Source organism: Dermacentor andersoni, chromosome 6 (assembly GCF_023375885.2).
Source record: "Dermacentor andersoni chromosome 6, qqDerAnde1_hic_scaffold, whole genome shotgun sequence".
Taxonomy (NCBI): Eukaryota; Metazoa; Arthropoda; class Arachnida; order Ixodida; family Ixodidae; genus Dermacentor; species Dermacentor andersoni.
The window spans coordinates 164759460-164782797 of NC_092819.1; the positions used below are offsets into that span (position 1 = coordinate 164759460).

The following is a 23338-nucleotide window of genomic DNA, read 5'->3' on the forward strand; positions in this document are numbered from 1 at the left end:
AGCTGTGCTCCAAAGGCGTCGTGCCCAAACGCACTCAAGTACATGGCTTTGCAGTTTTTAGCGCGGTAACTTAATGCACAGTGCGCCAAATGGCTTCGAAGCATGGCAAGGGTTGAGCGTTGCATAAGGCTGCTTCCCAAACGTCAGCTTCGCCACAACGGAGTAGTGTTATGCAGTGAAGCATACGTGACAGGGCAGTGATGCATACCAAGGTTGGAAAGGGGCCATTGTCACGCGACACTGTGTTCCTTGATCATATGCATGTGCACACGCCATCTCCTGTCACAGTACGAGCACTGATACACCTAATAAGTGTACTAGTAGGCCTTTGGAACTATTTTGGACGTGCCTGTATCAATTTGAGCCTTTGGGCTCAGTGTAAGGCATGCATTCACTTTTGCGGGCTGCCCAGTTTTTTTAAATTTGACATTGACTGTATTAGCCTGGCAAAATTAGTTCCAAGAGTCGGCCGACTAGTGATGCAAAGCTATCGATAGTAATATCGATAATTGTTGAAGTACCTTTAGTGCAACAACTATTAACAGTGCTCTGTTGATATCAACAATACTTTGGACTGACTATTGATAGTGCACTATTGGTAATGTAAAATCATGCGATGTACCATACGTAAACACCGTAGCAAACTTTGCGACATATTTACTAGTCATTGCAAAATTTCTGACGATATCACTAGCCAAGAATTGCAAAACTACCAATAGTTACAATGCGAAATATTGTAATAGTATTAGTAGTACTATTGATTGTCTTTTTTACATTATCGGTAGCTTGAAAAGATGTATTGATATTCAATAGTCAATTTACTGATTCATTTGCATGACTATGGCATGGCAAAGACAGCACGATTAGAGAGAGGCCTTTGACCTGCAGTGTGGCGTGACTGACTACAATCTCCTTCCTACCTACAGCTACCTGAACGCTTTGGACCGCATCTCAATGCCAAGCTACACACCAACACAGCAAGATGTGCTACGAACGCGAGTCAAAACAACGGGCATCGTTGAGACGCACTTTGTCTTCAAAGAGTTGCACTTCAAGTGAGTGAGACCTGTGGTGGGTTTGTGTGGTGCACAATGTTTTTGATGCATTGCTTGTGGTGGAGGTGTGATGAAAACACAAGAAAGAATTGTTGACCAGTTAAATGAAAGCTGTGAATTGACACTAATCACCCAAATATAACACACACTTTTTTTCAAAAAGCATGGGTCCAACAAGTGTTACAAGTCTGCGTGTTACAGTTAGATACAACACCGAAACTGGGTTCATGGCATTTGCAGCATCTAGCAGACAGCACATTTTCGTGAAAGTTGCTGTGAATTCATTTTGTTGTCGACTGCTATATGTGGGCTTGTTCTCTGTGGCAAGTGAAGTGCAAATGGTGACAAAAATGCATTGCTATCATTATGAAAGTTTATTTTAAAGAAGTTTCCCCTCTGTAAAGGTAAATTCTTCATGTCTTGTTCTTCCTGATCACGAACATTAAGGGCATGCCATATATTTCTTTTATAAATTGGGTGCACATTACATTTAAATGCTCTTTTATTCTTTTACGTTGAACCCACGAAAATTAGATGCATGTTGGTCAAATAAATCTAGTATAATGAAATTCAAAAATTTTTTAGTGCTGACCTTTAAGTCGACAGCATTGTTGCAAGTAGAGTAAAAACTGTTCAGTGCATGGAAGGAGTGTGCACCTGATCAGACGTCAGTCTCGGTATAAAGATTGCCTCTCCACTTCAGACCTGCACAAAAGAACAAGATCCTGTTAGACTTTTGATAAGTGAAGTAGTAAAACTTATTGCTACTCATCAATGAATGAAACATAGAAAGAAAGAAAGATGTTTATTTTTTTCAGGTTATTATACACAAGTAACAGTCACTTGTCGGACCTGTAGCTGAAGGCTAGTTGAAGGTCCAATAAAAAAAATATAAAGGAAATCCTAGCATAGCAGGAATAAAAAAAAGAGCAACAGTAACTCTATATACAAAGGTGTTGGTTGTTGATCCACAAGTGAACTAAAAGGAAGTGAATACAGCAGAGTACCAAATAACAGTGTAAGGGGCACAGTTCAAATACAGGAGAATGCATATCGCAATGTAAAGATGTGTACTATGATGTCAATTTCTTTTACGTATCCCACAAAAAATTGCAGGCAATATCGATTATTACTGAACTGGTTGATAAAGCATACAATTGATGAAATTCAATACGTACATAATAAGAAAAACGAGAGCAATAAGATATTTCAATGCATAACAAAACAACACAATCGTGCCATACTAATTACATGGAATAATCAGAAAATAGTCTAAAAAATATAATTCTTCTTGCTTTGTACAGATCTATCAAGAAATAGATTATTTACTCTGTCTTTAACAAAGAAAGAAAATATTGTTTCAGAGCACTAGGGAAGTTCGAGGAATTATTGACTCCAGGTTTTAATGCCTGTGAACTGTAGCATACGCTCTCCGTATATATTGCTACACAGTGCGAGATTAAAATGACCTGCAGTTACATTTCTTGTACATCGCGAAGACGAGTAAAATATGGATGAGCTGAATGGGTGGTTGAATCTAACAACCCTATAAACACACAATGAAATAGTGTATGTTGTTCTGTCACATCCTTTGTTTCCATGCTGTGAAGGTTGACCATGGGATACGAACTAGCCCGATCTCTTAACACACCGATGAATGAACGCTAAGCTTGATGACGCATGTTTTGCCACAGCAGATGTGGGAGTGCAAAAGAAACGCACTATGTGTGCGACACGTGCGAGATGCTCGTTGACCAAGTCAAGCACATTGAGTTCTGATGCCACAGCTCATTGCAGCTGTTGAAGCAGTAGTAAGGGACAATTGATTGGTGATGGGCAAATAGGCACAAATGAGCACGTCACACTGTTTGTGGTGTGCTCTGGTTTCAAGCGGCGTTGGCAAAGTGGATGCTGCAGTTGCTCACAGAAGAGCCGAAACGTGTGGGTTGTCCATGAACTTGAGTTGAGCTTTGATTGAGGAAATGATTTCCTTGCTAAATTTGTCGCTGGGCACGAGGCATCGGTCTAAGCACCACATCCTGGAAACGAGAGAGTGTGAAATGGCATCTCTTTTTAATATCCCCGAAACCAAGAGGCGGGCATCTGCAGGGGTGGTTGTGCTCAATTTTTCTAGAATTAGAAATGCTCATTATTTTACCAACACAGTAAAAGTCATTACATTGCAACAAAGTTTAACAGAGAGCCATAATTACTTCTTTAAATCTATTATTGCATCTGCTGCACCATGAGCATTTCAAAGGGAATTTTGCTTGCTCAGTTATATTCCATTTTGTTATAACAAGGTTTGACTTCAGATGAATGGATTGTTGGGCTAGTTGGTCTTGCATTTCTGACGAGGAAAATTAGCGCAACAAAGACAATGCACGCCAGAAAAAAAGACAGGCAATGCACAACTGTTTAATAGCAGGAAGGCCTTCACATATGTCACCTTGTCATGCAATTGCACAATAAAAAAATTTTTTTGTGAATATATAGGCAATCGGAAAAAAAATATTTTTTAATGAGAAAGAAATGTAATTTTGTTGTACTTGAGAGTCAGCGACCAAAGATAGTTTCATGCTGTGTTGGCAATATCTTCACACCGGTGTTCTGAAGTAAAGCTTTTGTGTCCACTCTGCCGGCCGCGGCTGATAGTGTTGCCTGCAATAAGGCGATGCTATCAGGCAGAAGAGAGTGAACGCTTCGCTTAGCTGCCTGTCACTTCAGTGGGGGTTCGAAACTCGAGATTATGCGACCTCCAGGCACTAAACGCCTGGAAGGACGTTCCGCATGAAACCACAGCCATATCGGCTTACCCCGACTTAGCATGTGCTGCATGTTACCCCTGACAGCAATAGCTGTGCTCATCCTGTAGCACAGCCATGACTGTGCTATAGGATGAGACGTGTGCTTACCTTCCCCACCCTATTCCCTCGCTTGCATGGGAAGGCAAGCACTATCCTTCCCAGCTCACCCTCTAATGCTTTGCCTCGCACCCACAACATACGGCACACAATAGTCTTATCACACTTGGGCTTTATATGGAATACAACGGCAAGCTGCCTCACATAGGCAGCCGCTCTGTTGCACAATGCGCTATTTGAGAGGTGCGCTTGCACATCTCAATTTTTGTTATGTTGAAGGTGTGTATGAACACACTTCGTTATGTTCAGGTTCAAAATACAGTGGAACCCCGGTTATACGTCCCACGGTTTTGCGACGACCTGCGTTTTACGGCGGATAAGCGCAGTCCCGGCGAAGTCCCCATAGAAGCAATGCATTAAAAACCCTGGTTATCCGACGCAATTTTACGCCTGACCTGCGTTATACGATGACCCTCATGTTTCTCTCTCCCCCACCAGCAGCCGGCCGCAATGCCCGCTGTGCTGAAATAGCGCCTTTTCTTCTCCACAATCACTTTCTCCCTCTCTTCTCAACTTCGTCGCCTCTTGTCGCGTTGGGGAAGCGTTTCTCTCCCCCCACACCAGCAGCCGCTGTGCTGAAATAGCGTCTTTTCTTCTCCACAATCACTTTCTCCCTCTCTTCTCAACTTCGTCGCGTTGGGGAAGCGTTTCTCTCCCCCCACACCAGCAGCCGCCCGCTGTGCGGAAATAGCGCCTTTTCTCCATAATCACTTTCTCCCTCTCTTCTCGACGGCTTTGCCTCTCGTCGCGTTGGGGAAGCAGATCGCCAACAAAGTAGCGCGGAGAGGCCTAGGTTTATTGCACGTGTTCTTCGTCGTAATCCTAGCGACCAGCGTTCAGCGGAGGTTTTGAGTTGTGTGGAGCAACACGACGCACGAGGTCCCGAAAGCAGACAGTTCTGTCGCAGACAGCGATAAGCTGAATGTTATCGAGGAAGTGGAAAAGCAGCATGAAGCCACGAAAGCCAGCATTACCCCGGACCTTAAAGGATACCCGAATCTTCGCTTGAAGACGATCCTGGCAAACTACCCGACGATATTGCAGAATGCCAACAATTCGGGCTCAAGCGAAAAGCGGCGAAAGAAGGACACTATGAGAAGTTAGAAAAAGTTCTCAAGTGGCTGCATCAAGCTCGGAGCTCTGCGATCAATGTTGATTCTAAAAGAAAAGGCGCACTTTGTGGCATTGCGTCTGGGCATAGGACTTTCGGGCATCGAATGGGTGGCTGGATCGCCTTAAAACACGAAACAGGATTGTATACAGCTGCTCCTGCGGAGAAAGCACTTCCGTGGACGTTTCGACACTGAGCGAGTGGATGGAGTCGACGCAGATGATTGCTGCATACAAGCCCTGCAACGTTTTCAACACTGATGATAGCAGTATTTTTTAACATATGCAGCCCGAGCAAACCCTTGCGTTTAAGGGCGACAGCTGTCATGGTGGCAAGAGCGTGTGACAGCACTATTCTGTGCTAACGAGGACGGTTCCGAGAGGCTGCCCGTTCTCGTTGTTTGAAAGTTTGCCGACACCGCTGCGATATCAGACAAGGACAATGACGATGCCACAGACGCTGTGCCTGTGCCTACCACGTTCCCCGAGGTGCTACGGCACATAGACGTCATCCGGAACTTCATCTGTTCACGCGACGCCGCAGAGGACCTCCTTTTGGATGTTGCCCAACTCAAGCGAAAGCTCTTGGTTCACGGGTCAAGCAAGGTCTAAAAGAAACTTACCTGACTTTTTTTTTAAAGTTCGCGCCGGCTGGCGGGAATCGCAGCAGCGGGCAGTGGAGTGCAGTAAAAGCTCGTTTGAATAAAGCATGATTGGTACCTGTACTGCAGCATTAATTCTTATCGCATTTACTTATTTGGTAATTTGGGTTTCCAAACCCTGCAGAGTATGTTAGTAGTTTACATTGAAGTTTCTCGTAAATCCGTTGCACGAAATAAGGAGTATTTTTATAGGCATAATTTATGTTCGGAGTTTACGACGCTTTTTCGCGGTCCCGAGAAAGTCTTGTAATCGAAATTCCACTTTACATGAAGTCTATGGGAAAGTTAGAAAAAGTTAATTACGTTATGTCAAGAACTTCATTATTTTGAAGCTTGTTATATTTAGGTTTAACTGCGCTCAGTCTACAGGCTGGCACCACTAGCAGCACCTGCTTTTGCAATCAAGCTCACTTCCCAAGTATGCTTATCTCCATTTCTCTGCATTCCTTAAAACGTGCTTCACAACCACAATTCATGATTATATTGCGCTTAGTGTTACACTGACAATTTTGAGTGAAGGACAGGACGTGGACGTACGTAGCGCTATGTATGTCCACGTCCTGTCTTTCACTTAAAATCGTCAGTGTAGCACTAAGCGCAATATAATCATGAACGTTCACCAACTAGCCCCCTTCATTGCTTCACTAAACCACAATTCAAGCGCACTGACCAATGCCCATTCCGATATTGGTTTATGCCCTCTCAGCCAGCCATTTAGGCATTTGCCTTGTGTATACAGTGGTAGAATAGCCACACCGATCGCACCATGTTGTGCCAAAAGCAATTCTTTGCACCAACCTGCTCCAAAATGGCATCTTGGTGGAAAATTCCACCAAGCCTGAGCCAAAAAAGTCGCAGTCGCTTTAGCATGCGCTAAAGAGGATGAAGGGGAAAGCCTGCGTGCTCACGAGACATTCATTACATTACTTCACATTTTCATTCCAATGCATTGTTACTTCCTATTACTACTTGTTTTTTCCCACCAAAGGTTGTGGTTTCAAGGGCCTCAATTAACTCTACCTTAATCAACTGTGTTCTAGTTAACTTCACCCTAATTAACACCAGTGGTCACAGGTTCTACTCCCACTAAAGGTCGTGGGTTCTAGTGCCTTAATTGAGTGTGTCATAATTAACTTCGTCTTAATTAACACCTAAGGTAGCGGGTGCAAATCCCGTCCTTCACAGTGTCCATTGAAATTCAACTTGGAGATATCTCCATGTTGGGTTGTGGGTTCGAATGCCTTATTCAACTCACCTTAATTGACACTTTCCTGTCCACACCTATACCCATCGATAACCCGCTATTGATGATTTCAACTTCAAATCTTGCTGCACTCTGAGCACTTTCAGACAGCTAGCTCTGTGCAGCATCTAAAAGAGAAACTGTTTTTCTAGTGTTGCTTTTGTGTTTCTTTTGACACCTTGGGCACTGAACTGCACCAGGGACAGAGGCCAGCGAGGCTCACTGCAAGACCAATTGAGTATGCGCGCCCACTGTGCTAGTGCTAACTCTGGGTGGCAGTCCACCAAGCACGAGAACGAAAAGTTGCAGGAGCAAAGATCCGACGTAACCAACTCGTTTGCCTGTGAGCATCTGCCGCGGCGATGAAGCGCTCAGCAGAAAAAAGCTTAGGTGAAGAGGGCGCTTGGGGAACGCCACTTGGGAGGCCAATCAGGGCACATCATGTTTACTTGCGCTGTGACTTGACTCTGGAAGGGAGAAGCATGGTTTGCGTGGGAAATTAGCACCAGCCGTATTCGTCATGTTGCTGTTACGGTGGCAATTCTGGGAGATTGAGCTAAGCACAATGAGCGAGGGATGAGGCACAAGAAGGTACTGCGATCCCCACAGTCAAAAAGTTTACCTATGCAAGTTTGCATCTGCCGCCATCACCGCGCAGTGTTTCTCGTCTGCATGTCGATAACGAAAGCTATGAAGGGCATCACGAGTTTTATTGGCTGTATAAGCTTGTAAACATTCGCTTAATAACTAAACAAACTGTCACGGTGTCACGCGCGCACAGGTAAACACGAACACATCTCGCTCGATGACCACGGAAACTCGCTGTGAAGATGCTGGAATGAGGAATCACGGCCGCAGCAGCAAGCTTTGTACATCTCTTGCTTCATTGTGAACAAAATGTAGAAAGCACATCGCATACGAAGCTACCGGCACAATGCAAACCCTGCAAATATAGCAGATCGCTTTGAACATGAGGCCCGCGCGGGCGCACACTTAAGCCACGTCGCAAATCGCTTTCAAGATACGGCGCCCGCACGGCCGTGCCGTAAGCAGCAGCCGTCGGAGAGGAACATTGTCGTCCCCCCCCCTCATCTCATCTCTTCACTCCTGTGCTTTGCGCGCAACAGGAAAGGGCACCCTTTTGCCTCGCCTTCCTCGCTCATGCACACGAGATAGAGCTGCTTTCGCCAGCTCGCCCTCGCAAGCTTTCACTTGCAAATACAGCATACGGTGCGTAGCGACAATTTTCTCGCCCTTGGACTTCATACGGAACCTCACGCCGACGCTGACAGCAGAAATGTGCCTGGTGTCTCCATATAATTGCTATTGCAATAAAAGGTGCCCATGCCACTTTGCCGACCGTTGCAGATAGCTGTTCAAAGTGTTCAAAGTGGCGTGCGGTGTAGGGATCGTTGAGGAACAAATGATGTATATATTTTCAAATGTTTTCATTTTCTTAAGTTCCATCAACCATATGTTGCACCATTTGTTAATAGCGTCATGGTCAGATTGAAGAGTCTTGGTATTATCAGCGCAGGTTATTTCTCGATAGACAACATAATCATCGGCAAATAGGTTAATGTACGAGGAAACACAAGAAGGCAAGTCATTAATGTAAATAAGAAAGAGCAAAGGGCCTAGTACCGTTCCTTGAGGGACCCCAGATCGAACAGCAGTATGCTCTGAATTAATGTTAATTTGCAGACACAAACTGGGAATGGTTAGTAAGAAAGATTTCTAGCCGAAAGAGTACTACGAGTGCATGTATACAGCTTAAGCAGCTTTGCTGGTAATCCGTCCCCATATGGGTGTTGCTGCCTCACAAACTTTTTTCTGAGAGTTGGGCACAAAACCGCTGTCGCGGCATTCGTATGCTTTTCCGCATAAGATGCCTATAATGCATTGAAGCTCTCAGGAAACCAGCTGCCACTGTGCAACACATGTTAGACCTTCGCTCATTTTTCTTGCTAGAAAATCGGGTGCATGTTAGATTTCTTTGTTTAGGAGCTTTAATGTTACCTCTAGATTAATTTTCTATTTTGGACTCGTAGAAAGTGCGCGTACATTTGATTCGAGGGAATCTTTCAATTAGGCAAATACTGCCTCATGAGTCAGCTCTGTGTTTTGACATTCTTCCTGCATCTTGTTTTATTCAGCCCGCCAGATAATTGAATCAATTTCGTCGCTCCCGTGATGGTGGAATTAATTGAAATCGACTGTATCAATGTTTAACTGTGTAACAAACCCGGGTACGGCAAATTATGCTCTACATGCAAAACTTATCAAGAGATAATTGTGTAATATGAATCTTGTAAATGAACTGGACATTGGATATACAGTGCAGTCCACTTATAACGATATCGAGAAAGATGAAAAATATGATCGTTATAACCGATGATCGCTATATCTGGACTGCAGTTATTAAAAATATTTTAATAAAAAATGTGGCACATACATTTGCAGCTCCGAACTTGAATTCGCTACTTGCTCTAAAGAATAGATGGTTTAAAAAGTAGGCCGTGAAAAACAAACTTTATTTCTAGCGCAAATGACCGTGTCAAGGGTTAGGCGCGCCGAAATAGTCCGAAATCTGCACTTGCTTTTGCGGCAGCTTCAGCTTCACAACCGCGGTGTGCATGGATTCCAGCTGCTGCGCGAACACTGGCGGCAATCCTTTAGCACGCATAAAATCAGTTAAGGAGTCGATCGACGACAGTGCACTTTGCGTGGACATCGAGGTCGGGGTCAAGGAGCCACTGTCAATCTCGTTGTCACTGTCACTGCTGCCGTCGCCACTGTCGTACAACTTCGCCGTCTGTCGAGACAGCACATCTTCGGCGATCACCTCGTCGGTGACCTCATCGCAGAACGAGGCAGTGCTGTCTGCAGTCAAAAACTCCTCCTTCGACGCACCACCGGTGTCACCAGTAGGAACGAGCTCCCAGAGCTCGGTTATGTCAGCGGCTTCCACCGTGTTGGTGGAAGCCGCTGACATATGTGCTGTTGTGTATAACGAGACTCATCACAAATGTTCCTAAACATTCATTACACTCATGTTTGAATGCATGACGTTACTTGATATGTCAGACAAGAAGTGCATGAACCAGTTAGGCATAATTGGGTTTGACTGTACTCATGTACTCGTGGCAGTATTGCGCATGGCATTGCTGCTTAGGTGCATGTCCCAAGTCTTTCTCGTACATTGCAGGATGTTTGATGTGGGCGGCCAGCGGTCTGAACGGAAGAAGTGGATCCATTGCTTTGAAGGGGTGACAGCCATCATCTTCTGTGTGGCCCTGAGTGGCTATGACCTTGTACTCGCCGAGGATGAGGAAATGGTGGGTGTTTGCTCATTGCAGGCTCTCCTGCTGCGATACTGGCTGCCTTCCATTTTGTGCTGATGAACGTTTCTGTAACGATACAAAACTATCGGTCAATTGACTGTCGATAGTATCTGTCGCATTTTTTTTTACTAACAATAATACAGTACCCTTCTGTTAATTAGACTTTATTTTTATTTTTATTTTTTTTTATTTATTTATATTGTGGGGGGGGGGGGGGGGGGGGCTGCTGAGCACGAGGTCGCGGGATTGAATCCCGGCCACGGCACCTGCATTTCGATGGGGGCGAAATGCAAAAACACCCATGTACTTAGATTTAGGTACACGTTGAAGAACCCCAGGTGGTCGAAATTTCCGGAGTCCTCCACTACGGCGTGCCTCATAATCAAAAAGTGGTTTTGGCACGTAAAACCCCATAATTTAATTTTTTTTATTTTTATTTTTTGGTTACTTCAACCTCGACCTAAAGTCCCGGCCTGTGGCCACGCATTTCCATGCTCCCAAACTTTCGTTAATTCAACCCTAAAGTTGGCCTTTTCCAGATAATTGGAACTTCATCAGTCAGCGCGCATGTGCCTGACCCCTATGGTAACCTCTTTAGTGGCAGCGTCTGTCTGGATGAAGCTTAGGGGACAATGAACGCACATCATCTTCCATCAAAAAATGCCTATTCTTCAGCATGACCTACGAGGATTTTAAAGCAATATTTGTAGTTCACAATGTCTGAGTACGGTATCCACTCAATTCTAACGCACGCCTGCTCCTTTCTATTAATTTTTTTATTTGGACAGGAAATTGTCCACGCACGGTGCAGTGGGATGCAAAACCATAACTCCCTTCATGGCATTCGTATGCTTTACCGCATAACACAACTTCGTGTGGTGAAGCTGACTTTAGGAAACTGGCTGCTAATTTGTAACGCCATATTAGACCTTTGCCCATTTTTCTTCTAAAAGATCAGCTGTACGTTAGGCTTCCTTGCTTAGAAGTTTCAATATTATCCTCTGTGTGTTGGTGTTCTACTTGGAACACCGGAGTAGGATAATTGTCGCAGGGCGTGACTGTATTCGCAGCTGTTAAATGGTTGAGCTTTCGACTGTATTCGTGTTGTTTCAAGCACAATCAAAACTTCTGTAAATGCAAACCCTGAAGCACTTGTCGCTCTGGGCAACCAGCCCATTTTAGAGGCATGTGTCCTTCGGGGCTATTGCTGTTCGATGCGTTCGCCGTCGTCTGCTGCGCTGATACGAGAGTGCGCGCCAGTTGGAATACAACGAATAGAAAATTGTTCTGCCACCGTTACATTTGCCTATCTGAAAGTCAATTTTTGAAAGCAGTGTTTGCCAGCATATAATGGGAAAGCTTGAGCGCTGGAAGAGCCCCGGTACGTACTACCGTCTATCGTGTAGCAGACTACACGCAAGCCAGGAATGTCGTTAGAGTGCCTCCAAAGCGGTACGTGATGTCTCATTCCCTTCATAAAGTTTTTGAGAATTACATTTGTTGACCCTGCAAGGAAGCCATAGCTGGCGCCAGAAAATGAGGAGCTGTGCCATGTGATTCCATCATTTAGAAACTCAAAGCAGTTAAGTCGTGATGGTGCAAAAACAAACAAAGACAGCACGTTCTGCCATGCGCTTCCTGCAACACATCAAGCTCTGCAGAACCTGCATGCAGACATTACTCTGCAAATAGAGAGGTTCATGTTTTCAAGGTCAATGCATTGTGAGTCATGGGTTACATTGATTGTACCATTTCAGTGGTAGAAGTAAAAGCAGGTGTCACTCAGGGGTCGTGTGTTGTTTTCTCGCTCAACTCCTGTCCCTTTGTCGCTCTGCACAACAATGCTAGTATGTCCAACCAACTGGCCCACTGCGGAATTTTCCTTAAATAAAAGCACTTATTGCAAAGGCAAACTACCACATGTCACTGAAGCGTAAGCCACTCACACTTTTGTGTTCGTTCCCGAAAGAGGCTTTCTTGCAAAATGTTTAACTGCATTGTGCGCATCAGTAACATTGAGTGCGTAGTTGCAGAGGAGCGGCCTCAGGATACGAACCTATATGAGGTTCATGAGCTTAATGGGGTAGGTGGGGATCAGAGCTAACTTTTTTGTTCTTTGACCTAGAGCAACGAAATTTGGCAGCCACACTCAAGAGTGTCTGAAATTAAGAAATATGCAGTTTCATTCCGATACCTTGACAAGTTTTCAAGTTACAAAATTTTACATGTTCCGCTTGTGGAAAACCTGGCACTGTAACGAAACATGCCAGGGAGCTGCCTGTAGTTTTAATCTTTGCCCAAAAGAGCACTACAGGGTACAACAGCTCCAAAAAATTAACTGCTTTATTTTTTATTTTTTTTACACAGAACATCATGTTCACTTTTTCTAATTGTACCAGAACTTGTCATTTACAAATTAGCATGCCAAATGAAAACTAAGCCCTCAGCAAGATGCTGAAGACTGTCATACCCTCAAGCACATTTCAGGGAATACATAAAAACAAACTGGATCAAAATTGGTCCAGGCATTCCCATGCTACCCTTTCCACAGAACACAGAGTGCCCAAAACACACCTTTGAGAAAACGTCTCTCAAAGTTTTTGGAGCAGTTCACATCTCTCAAAATGCACCAGGATTGTAGTTTTTGCTGTCTTTGCTTACAGGGGACTTCTTGGGTCTCTGCCCTTTGATTCGCACAGTTCGAGGTGATGACACGCGAAGTACTTAGTCGCGCAGTCCGAGGTGCCGACGCACGAAATTAGTAGCCATGGTCTCAAGGAGTTGACTCTCAGATGTGCTTAGTCACGCAGTCCGAGGTGCCGAAGCGCGAAGTAGCTAATCGCGCAGTCCAAGGTGCCGAAGCGCGAAGTGCCTAGCCGCGCAGTCCGAGGTGCAGACACACGAAATGCCTAGCCACGGGCGCGAGGAATCGACGAGTGATGGGCTTAGTCGCGCAGTTCGAGGTGCCCACACGCGAAATGCCCAGATGCGTGCTCGAAGAGACAATGCTCAATGTACCGTATAATGCGGAATATAGGTCGACCCCCTTACATTGAAGCAAAGAAGTCAACATAAAACTTATAAGGCACAAAATTTCGTTTTATTTAGTGGTGCCGCCAGACTCGTCACTTGCTCATTCATCTGAGCTGTCTGAACTCTCGTCCGAAGACTGCTTTTCGCTTGCTGCGTCCCACAACATGTCATTCTCGGTGCCATCCAAGGAGTTGCTAATGCAACACTTCTTGAATGCCCGCACCACCATATCGTCGGGCAGCAAGCGCCAAGCATGCGGCACCCATGTGGCCACAGTGACGAGAGGCGGCCTGCGCAGCCGGCCGGTTGGGGTCGTCAGGTTGTCGCCGGCCATCCACTGATTATATTGTTCACGGACACGGTCTTTAAAGGGCTTGTTGAGTACGACGTCCAGTGGCTGAAGTGTTGACGTCATGCCTCCCGGAATGACGGCGAGTTCCGTCCTCCCATCGCGGAGTGCCTCTTCACACCTGCGGTCAAGTGCCCGCGAAAGGCATCCAAGACGAGCATGCTCGGACACCGCAGGAGTGCGCCGGGTTGCCGATTCCAGACGGTCTTAATTCAATTGAGCTTGAGGGCCTCGTTCATATAGCCCTTTTCATTCACGCGAACAACAACATTCCGTGGGAAAGCCTCTTTCGGCAGTATCTTCCTCTTGAAGATTAGGTATGGGGGCAGCTTTCTGCCGTCTGCAGTACATGCGAGCATCACCGTGAAGCGTGAATGCTCGTTCCCCATAAAAAGAAGCTTGACTTCTTTTGCGCCGCGTTTGCACATTGTGGTGGGCGAAGGCATGTCGAACCACACCGGCGTTTCACCAGCGTTGCCGATCTGTCCCATCATGTGGCCATGCTGCTGCTGGAGACAGATAATACCCCTGTCACACGGCAAATCTAATGTCATTTCCAACAAATGACATTTGTTGCGATTAATATCATTATCACAGCGCGCTGTCACACGGCGAAAACTAATATCATTTGAAAATGATGACAATGACGATAGTAAAAAAAAAAACACGCCTCAAACCCACTTTTGTCCAATAATTATTTTCCAATAAGCTAAATTCCACTAGAATATGTGATCGTTGCTTTCAAACAGTAGCGTTCGATCACTAACTTGTCGACATGGCCAACGAAGTAGAGCCAAGCCAAGCCAAAGCTAAGGCAAGCAACAGGGCGAAGAGAATGATAGGCGCGTCCGCTACATCTGCTAAAGTGGTGCGAGAAGGGCAGTTGCATGTCATTGCCGTTCTGATGTGCATGCGGGCTTCTAATAACCTCATTCTTGGCGCGTGCCACAGGAAAACACGCTCACGGTTTTACGCCAAGTCAATTGAAGTGGCCGCGGCCCATGCTCCGGTGCGAACCAACACGACTGCTGCAGTGAAAGCTAAAGACGGCTGTCCAGTCACTGGACTGAGAGTAGTTTTCTGTATTTACGCACGTGATGGACTTCAATGTCGTTAAAGCAATAATTAGGTAATAAAATGGATAGAATAATACTGATTTTTTGTTAAAACAAGAAAGAAGTATGTACTGTTTGCGAAACACTGGTAAACTCGTGGTGTCGAGGATACACATTCAGTTCCAAACGAATGCGAATGAGTTTGGCAAACTCATTCGTTTGTAAATGTCATTTTCGAAAATGTCCTTAAGTTTTACCGTGTGACACCAAACAAATGGAATTATCAGCGAATGTCATTCGTTGTAAATGACATTAGATTTGCCGTGTGACAGGGGTATAACATAGCGCTGGAATTCGACCAGCTTGTCCTCGTATGCCTCTGGCAGCTTCTGGCAGATTGATGTGCGCCGTCGAAGTGCAAATCCCTTGCGTCGCATGAAGCGACGAACCCAATAAATGGAGCCCTTGAATTGTTCCTTGGGCAGTCTGGATTCTCGGGCGATCTCAATAGCTTTGATGCAGATGAGTTGCGCTGTCACTGGCAAAGATCTGGCACGATGCTCGCGCCGCCATCTTGTCTTCGAGCTCCGGGTGCACCGCGCGGCGCCTGCAAAAGGACGTCTTCCACGCGTTGCAGGCAGACAGCTTGACTTTCTGCGTTCGCCAGTACCGGACGCTTTTTTCAGAGACTCCAAATTGCCGCTGGGCAGACATGTTCCCATGCATTTCAGCATATTCGATGACTTTCTTTTTAAATGCGGCGGTGAACTGACGTCGAGTACTCATACTCATTTTGCGGGTTGTTGGGAAATTAGCAATGCCAGGAACGATAGCAGCACAAAAAGGGAAGATGGCGTCGGTCCAATTGCGTAGGCCGCTTCGGTCACCAAGGAGGCAATAACAATGCGGATGCCGAAAGGTCTGCGCTCCTACATGCTGCCAGATGACTATTCGTGTTGTGCCAAGGGCCGGTATATAAGTCGAGGGGTGACCTTTTACTAATATTTTTTGGAAAAAACCTCGACCTATATTCCACACTATACGGTACGTAGTCGCCCAGTCGGAGGCACCGATGCACAAAATGCTTAGGCAAGGGTTCAAGATGTCAGCACGCTATGTGCTTGATCGCCGAGTTGGAGACTCCTATGCATGAAGTGCGTAGCGGCGGGTCCGATAATTGCGTGCGCGATGTGCTTCGTCACGAATCCCGAAACACTGAGTGTTGAAAGGCTTAGCTGCGTGTCCGGATTCCGCGCGCGAATCTTGGTCGCGATGGCCGCGTCACCAATGCTCGGTATGCTTAGCCGCGGGTCTGAAACGTCCACAAACATGGGGATCGGCCACGCCACTGTGATGTCCTCTTAATGCCCGTTTGGACATGTCGAGATTACGACCAGTGGGTACTTCCAGATTCGCGAGGTGCAAAGAGCCGGGCAGACTACGCGAGCGCTGGGCCAATGGCGAACCGCACTGGAGTCACGCTTCGGGCGTGGCCAATCACAGACTGCGGCACGACCTTCAATCATTTGCTTTTTGTGTGCTTGTTTCTGTATGGAGGAGGTAGCTGAAGCAGCAAATTTGAAGACTGAGAAATTTGCTTTCTAACAAGACCAAGATGGCAGCGCTCGGTTGCGCCGTTCCGGTTCTGGAGGTACTGTGGCGTGAAAAATGTTGTTCCTTCTTTATTTCTGCGAAATTGTTTGCCACCTTGGCTGATAAAACCAATTGTTTTAGAGCACTTCTACGTGATTTACAGTGATGATATTTCGGAATCAGATAGAGAGTAATAGAAATTCAATATGTGATTTTCAAAAATTCTATTTTTTTGGACATTTTATGCGATGCGAAACCCGTGTCCCCCCTTAAGACTCTGTACACATGTTAATTTTATTACAACTGGTTTGGTTCGTTTCCAAGTCGTGCATTTACACTAAGACAAGTCAGTTTGCCCAAAAGAAAAGCGTCACTAAATTTTGTGAACTAGTTGGAAGAAACTCAACTTGGTCAGATTAGTTATTCACTTCTCGCGAGTTTAAGAATTAGTGGAAGGCTACGGCGCGAGAATCGACGGAGACAAAGGAGGCACACAAATACACAGACATGGAACTGTTACAAACAAAAGTGCCTGATGGACTTGAATTGAAGTAGGGCAGATTAACTTGTTGTGTTTGTTGGCTGAACATAGTGGAAGGCTCCAGCGGGAGAACCGAGGCAGACAAAGGAGGCACACAAAGTACACAAGCACAGCGCTGTTACAAGCAAAAGTGCCCGACGGACATGAAATGAAGTTGGGCGGAGTAACTAGTCGGGCTTGTTGGTTGAACATAGTTGAACATAGTGGAAGGCTACAGTGCGAGAACTGACGGAGACAAAGGAGGCACACAAAGTACACAGACACAGCGCTGTTACAAGCAAAAGTGCCCGACGGACTTGAAGTTGGGCAATGTAACTAGTCGGGCTCGTTGGTTGAACATAGTGAAAGGCTATAGCACGAGAACCGACGGAGACAAAGGAGGCACACAAGGTACACCGACACAGCGCTGTTATAAGCAAAAGTGCCTGATGGACTTGAATTGAAGTTGGTCAGAGTAACTAGTTCAGCTTGTGGGTTGAACATAGTGACAGACACAGCGCTTTGTGCCTGTGCACAGACCCAATGATTTCCGCGGTTTCGTTGCTGAAATCCTTGAGACCAATCAAAATAAAGGGCAGTCGACGACCGATAATGCGGGCTCCACAGTGAACATAATTAAGTCTGAACTATGAAATGTCAGAAGAAAGGAATGTATCCAAAAACGGTCATTTTATTTACGTTTTAATGCCCCTGTGAAAGGAATGAGTAGTCTATTTGTTGCTGCACACACTTCCGCTTACGTGCAACCAAGTACGCCTATATTTCTGCCAGTGTTGTGCTGTCGCTGTACGCAAGGGCGGCAATGGCTCGAGTCCGCATGGGAAGGCTCCAGAGCACAGGGCACATCATCATCGTCCGAGTGAGAGTCACTGTTTGACAGTGGGAGAACTTGTTCAATTATTTTGTCATCGTTCAGTTCGGCACACAACACCCTGCTGTCAACGTCTGCAAAGTCTTCAAACGTAACGGCGGCAGAAATCAGCGCACTGCACCGTAGCAAGTCATCAATGACATTCGCATTTGAGCACGTTGTGGTAGGTGGCAGGTTCAGGCTCTTCAGATGTGAATTCATTCAGACTGCGACTCGAGACTCATTCCAAGTCTGACGAGGGCACCGCTGGTGCCATTTGACGCGGCCTGTCGATAAGTTCGCGAGAAAGGCTTCTTGGAGCAAGCAAAGTTCTGGAATGCAAACTAAACAAACAAGCACAGAATAGCGAAACGGTGTCCGAAAGGCAAACTCAACCAACAGAACAGCAAGAGCAGGTTATGTGCGGGGTTGCCGGAATTAGATGCGATCATCACCATGTTGATGCAACATATAATTCGGGCAATGCCTCCAAGATCGGCATTTGTAGTTAAATCTCTGAGGCGTAGTGCTGCGATCAAGGTGGAGTCTGGGGGATTATCGTCAAATGTGTAACCTCTGAGGCCATGCTTGACGTCTTGTCGAGGTTGCCAGAGGAGATAATGTTGGCAGAGTCGGCGTGTGTACAACCATGGACGGAGTCCGGATAATCGAATGTAGAGCTGGCGGCTGTCTGAGAAATTGGTCATCTTTACACATTGTCTATGGGGCCATTGGTAGTGCCGCAAAGCTGTCCGAATCATCGAGCATGTCCGGATTATCGATCGGTGACTGTAATTGGCTTCCTTGAAATATCTTATTTCGACACCACGAACGAGAAACATGCTAGCACAGCATCAAGCAAAAGAGCCGCTGTGAACCTGGATGTTGCAGCCATCTTTGTCTATTTGGTCCAAATAAACAAAGACGGCTACACCATCCAGGTTCACGTGTTGCTAGCACAAGTAGCGGATTCTGGAGTTGCCAATAGGGAGAAACTCTATGGCCCTGTCGGAGTTGTCCGGTTTGTTGTTCGTGCATTTTTCTCTGATGGACCTACAATGTAGTGCTGCTGTGCGTCTTGCTGGCACTTTATTTCGATGCTCATCGAAACCGTGTGGTGCCACATGGTTTGCCGAAGGAGGATGTCACGATCTAGGATTAAAGGTAAACTTTTTCTATGTTTATTGGTGACAGCGCGGCTTTGCAAAAGAGCCACTGCAATCAAAATTGCACGTGGTGCATACTTAAGAATGGTATCAGTGAATGTGGTACACAGGGAGAGCCAGCACTTCGATGGGTGCCACCATGTTCGTTGACGCATGACTTTTGCATCGAGCATCGTCAACACAAGTGCAAAACCTTATTAGCATCTTGCACATGCAATTGCTCTGGTGCTTTTTTTTTTTTTCGCGGCTGCAAAACATTTGTGGCCCTTATTCGAAAATTCCTTTAGGATGATGAAAGATGCCACGAAGAAGTCACTTAGATGCCCTACATGTAAACTTGCTGTAGTGAACACCGACACAGCGGGCCAATCTACGAGCCTTCAAACTGATCTTGATGAAATAAACAAAAGAACTGTCGCACATGCAAACCCTAGAAGCAAAATTAGATACGTTTATAGGCTTACAAGGCACTGTGCAGAGCATAGAAAGGTCAGTACAACATTTGTCTGATACTTACGATAACTTAAGGGGGGACACCCCACTTTAATTTTCATTTTTTATTTGTGGCCACAATTTAATAAAACTTCCATCACTTATGTATGTTGACATGCTGATTTCAAATATTCAGTTAGTTTTCCCATGCAACAAGTACTTTTCAAAATATAAGCAATTCATGTTTTTTTGTATGGACTAATTTGGAGGCAAGTTCTCTCTACAATGCTGGCTGTTAATGAAGGAGACTGGCACATCAAAATGATGTTGAATGATCAGAGGTTGCAGTGCTAGAAGAATGAATGTTCTAAACTGATTTATGCCGAAGTTACAGCATGTCAAACTTTTGTAAGCAGAAGGCATTATGTAACCCTGAAGAAATTATTACTTTTTCAAAATTTCTGTAATGATATTTGTTCACATTTTAGGCCTACTGCACTCCCATTTTGTCCACCTTTCTGACGAAAAAAGAATTATTGCAATAAGATGAGTAGAACCAGAGATATCGTCACTCCAAAACTACACTACCATCAAAAATGTCGTTTTGAGAAAACAAGAAAAAACATTTCAGGACATGTTCATGGTGATTACGGCAAATGCTTGAATACTAAATTCATCAAGGATGATACAGGGGTCCAACCAGGCAAGAATGAAACTTTCGCTTCTTTAAGGGGGGCACTGTAATTCAAATAATGTTCATGATGTTTTCCATCAATATTCATGAAACTTTCCATTCTTGTTAAGACCTTTGTGCTGATTTCAAATATGTAATTATTTTTCCAATAGGCCATTTAGTTCTGAAGATGAATGAAATTCATTGTTCATAATTTGCAGAAATAGGGGAAAAAATGCACTACGAAATTCGTATTGGCACATGCCTGGGTACTAGAAAACATAAGGAACATAATGGTAGGAATACTATTTTGATATATCAAATATTAGTAATTTTATAGCAATTCAATCTTTACTGTTCGAATTGTGGCTACCCTACTGTCTGATCTAAAGCAGAATTGAAAATTTTTAAAGCAGAAATTCCAAAATCTGACCCTACATCATGTACAAGTGAAAAGTCTGTGTTTTGAGAAAACGAGAAAAAAGGAATACATTCACTTTTAATCAAAAGTACAGAAATAATTTTGCATTATTTTGCAGTGAAAGTGGCTAAAAGCCACCAGGAATATAGTCACTCTGACCACGGCCACCCAAATGCGGCAAAAACATCGTTTAGCGCCGTTCGCCGATTCCCAGTGGCTTGCATCGCGCGCGCGGCAAGGTTGTTCACGCGGGTCGAGCTCCATGCCGACGCGATATCGCCGCAACACGCGCACGTGATAACGATCTTTATGGCGAGGCCAGATTACCGTTCACTTTTGCCTACTGCGACGCTGCCGCCGCACACCTTGCACTTGACGACATCAGTCTGTTCACGGAGTCCTACTGAGGAAAGCGAAGCCTGCCTCGGCGTCGACTGGCACGGCTGCAACGCCGTCGGCGCGAGTGAGCAAATCCAACACCCGCGTTGTTGCTGGCGTTGACGCAAGAACTCGAAGTTTTTTTGAGCATTCATCTCCCTCTGCAACAAATCCGCACGTTGCAACATTGCTGTGTCACGCCGAACGCAGCCGCTGTCCGTAACGATTTAACTCATTTGTGAGCTGGCTAGGCCTACTTCGGCATCGTCCGCGGTTTCGGCATCATTTGCGGTTGGCGGCGAGCTACTCTCGATGCTTTTAGAAGGAATGGAGCGCTTTTGAAAGTTACAAGCTGATCGCTTCTTCTTTCTGCCGAACTTGTGCCTCGTGGCGAACTTTCCCGGTGGATCGGACATCCTTGGGCATGTGCCAACAAACCTACGAGACACGCAGTCGCGTCGCCCTCGGAGTGGAGCAGACGATGGGAACCTCGCGCAGCCAACCACAGCACGCGTTTTTGGTCACGTGCGCTAGTCAACGAATCGGATCGCGCGTTCGGGCTTTTTTCTCCCCGGATTTCAACGTCACTGGCGTACCGACGGAGTCACTTTTGGCGAGAAATTAAAGAAGGAAGGCTCCTCTTTCCAACGAGACCAAGATGGCTGCGATCGCGCGCGTAGAAAAAGAGCTACGCGCCGCGATAAAAAGGGCTGTTTTTGCGCGGAATTCAGCTCACAGTGATGTTACAAATTGATATTGCGGACGAAATACTCTTCCTCGAGATTCGAAACTTGGTGAATTAAAGGAATATTAGCTGTAGATATCGAAAATTTCGTTTTAAAAAAATCGATTTTTTTCACGATTTTTTTGCCGCAATGAGCCGTGTCCCCCCTTAAAAGACGCTATAAATCGGCAGGAACATGTTATCAGTGAATTGCGCCACAGAATGGAGACCGTTGAGCAGTCGCAAGACACAACAATGCTCTCAAAGGTAAAGGAAGAAATAAACGCTCTAGAGCAGTACAGCCGAAAACAGAACATGGAAATTCATGGCTTGCCTCAATAAGATGGTGAGAATCTGTTAACTGAAATAAATAAGATTGCTACACAGCTTGACCTGCCGCCACTATCTGAAAAAGATATTGACAGAATGCACCGTCTACGCGGAAAAGAAAACGGGGACCCTGTCGTTCTTGTTCGTTTTGCTAGCAGAACACTGAAGACTACATGGTTCGAAAAGAAAAAAATCCTCAGGAACAAAACGCAGGGCATTAAATTTTTTGATAACTTGACTGCAACAAACAAGCGGTTGCTTTGGCTTGCAAAAAACAAGGCAAGAGAATTGAATATCAATTCGTTTGGAGTTCACAGGGAACTATCTTTGTACGCAAGCAGCCGAATGCTCGAGCGATAAGGCTCGCCATAGAAAGCGATCTAAGCAAAATCGTCTAAGGATCAAAGACCACAAACTACCACAAACATGGAACCTTATCACAGTGTTACGCCCTTCAGCTGTTTAGTAACGAAAAATACTTGCTTCCATGAAAACGGGCTTAAACTGTTTTATGTGAATGCACAAAGTTTAAGAAACAAACAGGTTGATATTAGGTTTGTTCAATTCAGAAAAAGGTGCACAGCACCTCAAACGAAAAAGCGCAGCGGGTGCTGGGCTGCACCCACTCGCTGCAAGGTTCAAGGGTGCAGTGCACCGCAGCGGCACCTTGCCTTGCACCCCGTTCAATCGAGCACAGGGGTGCAGGGTGCACTGCTGCACCTCGGGGAATCGAGGGTCTAGGTGCAGAAGGTGCAAAGAAACTTGGCTGAATCGACTAGACCTATTGAGACATACCTATCTCAGCTGAACTGCTGTTTTGATTTCTTAGCTTTTTCGGAAACTTGGTATGCGAGCGAGTATGACGTCATATATTTCCCGGGCTGCAAGCATGTTTCAATTTATCGATCAAGAAAACGAGGTGGTGGCGTATCTCTTTATATTCGTGAATGTCATTGTTGTGAAATCTTGGCTGAATTTACATGTGTGACTGATGATTTTGAATGTGTTGCATTAGTTTCTCGAAATATGATTGTTGCTGTCTACCGCCCACCTCAAGGTGCTCTAACGAAACTGTTTCATTATATGGATTCGGTACTTGAACTTGCTAGCATGAAGAAATTACAATCGGTAATTGTTGGTGACTTCAACGTTGACTTTTTTTTTTTTTTAATGATAGGATCCAACTTATTGAAACTGCTAGCAAATGGCTGTGAAAACCTTATTGAACTTCCTACGCAGATAACTTTAACCTCAAGAACATTGATTGAATTATGTTTTACTTCTATTGCAAAAGATGAGACATGATCTGGAGTGCTCAGTTCGGGCATAAGTGATCATCTGCCATTTTTTGCTGCATTGCCATTTCGTGTGCGCACAGGTAACAAACATTACTTCAAGCGGGTCATAAATAATCACACTACAGGGGTATTTCAAGCTTTACTTTCCAGTGTAAAT

The 23338-nt window shown here is 45.3% G+C and overlaps 1 protein-coding gene across 1 annotated transcript in view; it reads left to right on the top strand.

The window, feature by feature from the left end:
* Positions 1–23338, top strand: part of Galphai (G protein alpha i subunit) — a 138385-nt gene that overhangs the window by 85431 nt on the left and 29616 nt on the right. The window contains exons 5-6 of the mRNA XM_050172284.3: positions 927–1055; positions 10203–10332. Coding sequence (XP_050028241.1) covers positions 927–1055; positions 10203–10332 — 259 coding nt within the window. The remainder of the gene's footprint in view (positions 1–926; positions 1056–10202; positions 10333–23338) is intronic.